At 43.0% G+C, this 6,409-nt stretch overlaps 1 protein-coding gene across 1 annotated transcript; it reads left to right on the forward strand.

Annotated features, from left to right (window-relative positions):
• The first annotated feature begins 937 nt into the window (after positions 1 to 937).
• LOC101516751 (casein kinase I-like) lies at positions 938 to 2,554 on the forward strand. Its single transcript, XM_036497756.2, has 2 exons — positions 938 to 1,131; positions 1,349 to 2,554. Exon 2 carries the CDS (start codon positions 1,350 to 1,352, stop codon positions 2,412 to 2,414), a length of 1,065 nt encoding a protein of 354 aa, XP_036353649.2. The 5' UTR covers positions 938 to 1,131; position 1,349; the 3' UTR covers positions 2,415 to 2,554.
• The last annotated feature ends 3,855 nt before the right edge of the window (positions 2,555 to 6,409 follow it).

Here is a 6,409-nt window from a genome sequence, read left to right on the forward strand (position 1 = left end):
CATAAATTATTGGGACTAAGAAGGTAAACATTTAATCCACATATGGTGTCTAGGAGGTGCTGCTTCTCATGATAGAGTTGTTAGGAAAGCTTGAGTTTGGGACATGGCTCTCACTCTGCTTTCTGGCTCCCCATACATGATGCCTCCTCTGTGTGCACTTTACCATTCACCAATGGGACACAGTGCCAGAGTACAAGCCCATGCCTCTAAAACCGTGATGAACGGATTGCCTCGGGTATTTCATTATAGTAACAAAAAGCATTACAGTGGTATATGAGAAATACATATTAAAATATGCATGAGAGCCCCTTGCCCATGAACTTTAGAGCCAGTAAAACTGAAGTACAACCAGACACTGATGTCTCAGTGAGAAGGAAAACACCTGGAAAATATTGATTTCAACTCCAAGTCCTTAGTCAGATTTTGTAAGTACTAGGCTACAAAACTCTCCCAAGATCCTCCACGATGAGTTGCAGCAAGGATTCAGTGATTTGTTTAAAAATGGACAGCGATTCTCCTAAGCAGTGCCTAGAGGCAGCATGGTTAACAGGAAAAAAGGATTCACTAAATATTTCATTTAATTTACTCTAATTCTCAGCTACATTCTTGTATTATGTTGTTAAATATAATCTGACCACTTTATCAATATTGTTATATTTATTAACTGTAACCTAGCTGCTTTACCGGTATTAAATGACCTCTTTTTTTTTTTTTTTCTAGGTTTCTCTTTCCTTTCCACGCCCCCTTTCCGCAATGCAAGGGCGCCAAACGTGCAGACAGCACACAGTTCCGGTGCAGAGTGTTGCACGTGACAGCGCCAAAAAAATCATAAATGCAAATTACCTTTCCCAGCGTGTTGTGCGCTATGAAGAGGTGCCTTCTGGGAACCCGGAGCATTTTGGGTTGGCTGGAACTGGAGTGACTGAGAAGACGGCAACAGCAGAGTGACTGGGTTGCTTCGGTCTGCAGCCGGCGGCACTGGTGGCCACAGTATCGCCACTTGAGCCCAACGCGCCCATTTTCTGGCCTGCAACATCGTGGTGAAAGCGAGGCAGCTGTAGCTGTCCAGCAACAAGCAGCCGAGCCTACTATCCGTGAGAGCCTCATCAGTATCGGCAGCCTCACAGAAAGGTACCTGAGCCAGCGGGTGAACGAGCAAGTGAGTGGCGGTAGATTGGGTGCCCTGGGGGGGAGGTTTAGGGCCCCCAAGACGCCAGGGGAAATTTCAGGCATCTGCTTCCTGCTGCACTGCTCCCCTCAACTTTGCCCCAGGAAGAAATTCGAGACCTCTTCGCGGTCCTCTCAGAGGCGGCAGGGTTTTTACCTCAGCTTCCATCTTGTTTTTCAGGATGGCAAGTTGCAGCGTGGACAAGCCCGAGTTGATTGTAGGAGGTGACTATAAACTGATAAAGAAGATCGGAGGTGGCTCCTTTGGGGAGATTTATCTGGCAGTCAGCCTCACCAACGGCAGGCAGTTGGCTGTGAAGCTGGAATCGCAGAACGTCACGTACCCCCAGTTGCCCGCCGAAAACAGGCTTTATGAGATCCTTCGGGGTGGGGTTGGCGTCCCCAACGTGCAGTGGTATGGCCAGGAAAAAGAGTATAACGCGCTGGTCATGGAACTTCTGGGACCTAACCTGGAGGATCTCTTCAGCTTTTGTTCCAAAAAGTTCTCAATGAAAACCATACTTATGTTAGCCGACGAGATGATCAGTAGAATCGAATACCTGCATGCAAAGAACTTTATCCACAGAGACATTAAGCCGGAGAATTTCCTCATGGGTACTGGCTGTTACTGTCAGAAGTGTTTGGAGATGCCCATCGGGGCAGGTAATAGAACCATGACTACCCAGGATCCAACCCAAGATCAATTATACCTGATCGATTTTGGCTTGGTCAAACAGTACAGGGACGACATCACGAAGGAACACATACCCTACCAAGCTAATAAAAGCTTCACTGGCACTGCCCGCTATGCCAGCATTAATGCACAACGTGGCATTGAGCAGAGTCGCCGCGACGACCTGGAGGCGATAGGCTATATTTTGGTGTATTTTAATAGGGGTAGCCTGCCGTGGCAGGGAATCAAGGCTAGGACGAAGCAGCAGAGTTTTGAAAAGATACGTGAGATGAAGATAGCCACACCTATTGAAGTTCTGTGTCAGGGAGTTCCTGAAGAGTTTGCCATTTACCTAAACTACTGCCGTGAGCTGGGGTTTGACGAAACCCCTGATTACTGGTATCTGAGGCAGCTCTTCCGCAACCTTTTCAAGTCCCTGAACCTCGAGTTTGATCACACATTTGATTGGACTCTGATAAGGGCGAAAGGGTCGCAGATTAAGTCTGCTGGCAATGACAGCAAACCTGCAGAAAGGGAAACTACTAAAAGCGAGTGTAGCACGAAAGGTATCTAAGCGTCACAGAGCAGATTATTGTTCCAATTTTACTGTATGTGTTGCCGAACCAAGCCCTCCAGAGCAGATTGTCAGAGCAGCATTAGTTTTGTTTTGTTTCCTGCGTGTATGTTTTTGCAAATCTAGAAGTTGTAGTTCCGGGATGCAATAGCCAGTGGTTACGTGGTGTGTAGAACTTGATTTCATTATAAATTCACCTTGGATCGTATTGGAGGTGCTGTAGGTATTCCGAGTTGTAGCCACTGTATTTGTATTAAGTGAGATAGTGAAATGTGATATTTTCTGTTTTTGTTTTGTTTTTGTTTTTTCAGTAGAAAAGGTAGTTAGGTTAACATAGAAATTTGTAGAGAAATTGTGCCTATGCTAGTTTTGGGTTACGCTCTTTTATTTTCAACTGTACTGTTTTGATATCTTATTTCAGAAGAATGACGTGAACAGTCTTTAGCCACATTGTGACAATTGTTAAGTTCTCACAATTGTGAATTATTAAGGTTTTTCTACCTCTGACTGTCGAAAGTTATTCACTTAAAACATTCTTAAAATGTTTTTTAAAACTTCTTTAAAGTTTTTTTCTTTTGTTGTTGTTGTTGTTTTAGAAAGTTGTAAAGAGAAGGATAGGGAGGGAGAGGGAGAGAGAGAGATATTGAGATATCGCCCATCTGTTTATTCCTCAGCGGCCACAGATGAGCCAGGTTGAAGTCCAGAGCTTCTTGTGGGTCTCCCACGTGGGTGGCAGGGACCCGAACACCTGGGCCGTCTTCCATTGCTTTTGCCACACTATTATTTAGCAGGGTGCTGGATCAGAAATTAAGCTGTTGGGATAGAAAACGACACTTGACTATTATTGCTGAATTAGGATCTTTTTAAGGTTTTTCTTTTTTTTTGGTTATTGTTGTTGTTGATCTCTTTATTTCTATGGCACATTAATCCCTGAATCATAGTGTCCTTTATAACTGTTACCTCAAAAATTAAAAAGAGAGAGGGCACAGGGGAGGAGTGAGTTGGAAGAAGGGAATATCATTATGTTCTTGGAATTGTGTCTATGAACTACATTGAATCTGTTATCTTTGTAATAATATTACATTAACATGAAAAAAGTGTCAAAATGAGAAAAAAAGCTTAAAATTACTGAATAACTCTTAGGACTCTGTATTGAGCTTATAATGTTTCTGATGTTTTAAAAATAAGTTTGTCACAGAATGTTGTAAACCTCTTATAGCTGAATATGTATGGATGTTGTTTAAATAAGTTTAATCACTGAAGGTATCTATAGCTATTGTTTATAAGTTCATTAAAAACTAAAATCTGTCTTTGTAAAAAGAAATTTTATAGCAAATAGGAATTAAAGATAAGTTTGACATAAAAAATTAAAATTCATGTGTGGTTTTTTGTGATATGCAATTTCATGGAATTTTTTAAAGATTTCTCATACTAAAATAAATAGAATATAGGGAAAATCAGTGGTGGGAGGGGACTTGAGGAGATGGTTAGGAAAATCCCCGAGCCTATGGAACCATATCATAATAAAATAATAATAATAATAAATGAAAAGTAGAACTTTAAAAATATTTTAACTATTTTTAAATGCTCATCTAATTTTTCTGGGTTTTTCTTGCTTGCTTTTCTTTGCTAAGATGATTAAAATTTTGTTTTGCTCAACTTAAAAAATGGCTCTTTCTAAGATGGTTAAAATTTTGTTTTGCTCAACTTAAAAAATGGCTCTTTCTGGTTGCAATTTGTAGTTTTTTTTAGTTTCAATTCCATTTATTTTTGCTGTGATTCCTATCATTTCTTGCTTCCTGTTCATATTTTCTTTTTCAAGAAGTCCTTGAGATGCATTATTAGATCATTTGTTTGAGATATTTCTGTTTTTTGGAAGCACCTGATTTTTTTAATGAGCCTCTAAATACTGTCTTTGCTACATCTCATGGGTTTCAATATTTTTGTTTTTATTTTCATTTCTTCAAAATACATTTTTCTTATTAATTTTCTCAGTGACACATATGTCACACAGTAGCATCATTTTCTTCAAGAAGGTTTTTTAGTTTCTTTTGCATTTCTTTAGTGACACATTGGACAACTCAGTAGCATGTTATTTAACTTCATGCTTTTGTACATTTTTTAATTTTTCTTCCTGTTGTTGATTTTATGTCATGACTTTTCATTTAAGGGGTTGTATGGTAACTGTATCATAGAGACTATCATATGGAGATGTGAAGGTACAATGCAGTGTGCATGTCTACTTCCAAATTAAAGATGGACTCCCAATGAAACTGTTAAATATATCTTGACAATGGGATGCTGGCCTGTCTGCCATTGTCTATACCTACAGTGTCAGGATACACTTAAGTAGCAGATGACCTATGACTATTTATGAAGGACTACACTATTGTAATAATATAAGTAAAATCAACGGAGACAAGGGATTTGGGGAGGGGTAAGGGAAATCCCAGAGCCTAAGGAATTGTATCATAAAATAATTTTTTAAAAAAATACACAAAACATGTATGTTTTAACAATTTTTTTAAAGACTTATTTATTTTATTACAAAGTCAGATATACAGAGAGGAGGAGAGACAGAGAGGAAGATCTTCCATCCGATGTTTCACTCCCCAAGTGAGCCGCAACGGGCCGGTACGCGCCAATCCGATGCCAGGAACCAGGAACCTCCTCCGGGTCTCCCACGCGGGTGCAGGGTCCCAAAGCTTTGGGCTGTCCTCTCCTGCTTTCCCAGGCCACAAGCAGGGAGCTGGATGGGAAGTGGGGCTGCTGGGATTAGAACCGGCGCCCATATGGGATCCCGGGGCGTTCAAGGCAAGGACTTTAGCCACTAGGCCACGCCGCCGGGCCCCCAATTTTTAAATGTTCATTACAAAGTGTGTGTGGCAGGGGTGGGGGAAATTAGCCATGTGGGCTGTGGTCCAGGAGGGAGGAGAGAAACATCTCTGTCTTCCCTCCTGTGTCCCTAGGAGGAGCGGGGGAGAAGGCCTGCTGCTCCTTGCTGTCAGACCACTACACTGCCAGGGGATGTAGGGATTCTATGCTGATGCCTCAGAGACCCTGGTGAGGGAAAGAAAGCCCTACGGATGTGACTCGAATGGTAGGCCTGCGATTTCTGACCCTCATATAGTAGATCTCCATCGCTGGCCAGAGACCCTCCCTTCACCCTAAGAGGCTGTCGGCTTCATTGCCCAAGTGGTAATAAATTCCATCTTCCCCCCATACAGGCTCCTTATTGTTCTTTCTGTATAAGTTCTAAGGCCAGTTAGCTATCCGTATCCATATCATAGTGTCCACAGACTTAAATGCTTCTTGTAGAATAGAGCCTCAAATGTGGTTCAACCGGTTTTTCTTCCCACTCTTGGAAGAGGTACCTTAGATCTTCTGCTGGATTAGAGGAGCTGGCTCTCTTATCTTTCATGTGCACCTGGATTTGTTCTTTACCCTTGCATGGAAGCAGCCACAAGGGTCGCCCAGTCTTGCAATACGTGCTCTGAGATCAGACCACACCTCTCTGGAATGTTCCCTGAGATAGAAGATTGTGTGCAATGGCCTAGTTGAGGAGTGCCCTAACCTCCCCCACCGAGCTGGTCCTCATATTTGAGTCGTGTGTGCCTGGTATAGCCTGCCTCCATCCCAGCCTGCCCACAGCAGCCTAGTCAAGGAGACCTCTAAAAACCCCTACCAGACCAATCTCCAGATGTGGCTCTCATATGTGTCAGCGGGTGCACCAGCCTGGCCTAGCACTACCTCTTGCACTGTACCTCTTGGGTGCAGTGGCCTAGTGAGGGAGACACCTGAAGAATTCCTACCTGGCTGTATGCTAGGGGTGAAGTGGCCTGACCCAGCCTGCTCCCTAGACCCAGCTCTCAAGCTTTCCTGTGGGTGCCTTGGTCTAGTAGGTGTAACCCTCTAGAATCTCTGCCAAGACGGGCCTAGCCCATCCCCTGCTCTAACCTGCAAATGCACCGGCCAGTGCAATGGCCTGTCCCAGG

This window comes from Ochotona princeps, chromosome X, assembly GCF_030435755.1.
Source record: "Ochotona princeps isolate mOchPri1 chromosome X, mOchPri1.hap1, whole genome shotgun sequence".
In the NCBI taxonomy this organism is placed as follows: Eukaryota; Metazoa; Chordata; class Mammalia; order Lagomorpha; family Ochotonidae; genus Ochotona; species Ochotona princeps.

Bases quoted from the DNA above. Each gene is read 5' to 3' on its own strand.
- LOC101516751 (XM_036497756.2), top strand. From the start codon at position 1,350: ATGGCAAGTTGCAGCGTGGACAAGCCCGAGTTGATTGTAGGAGGTGAC.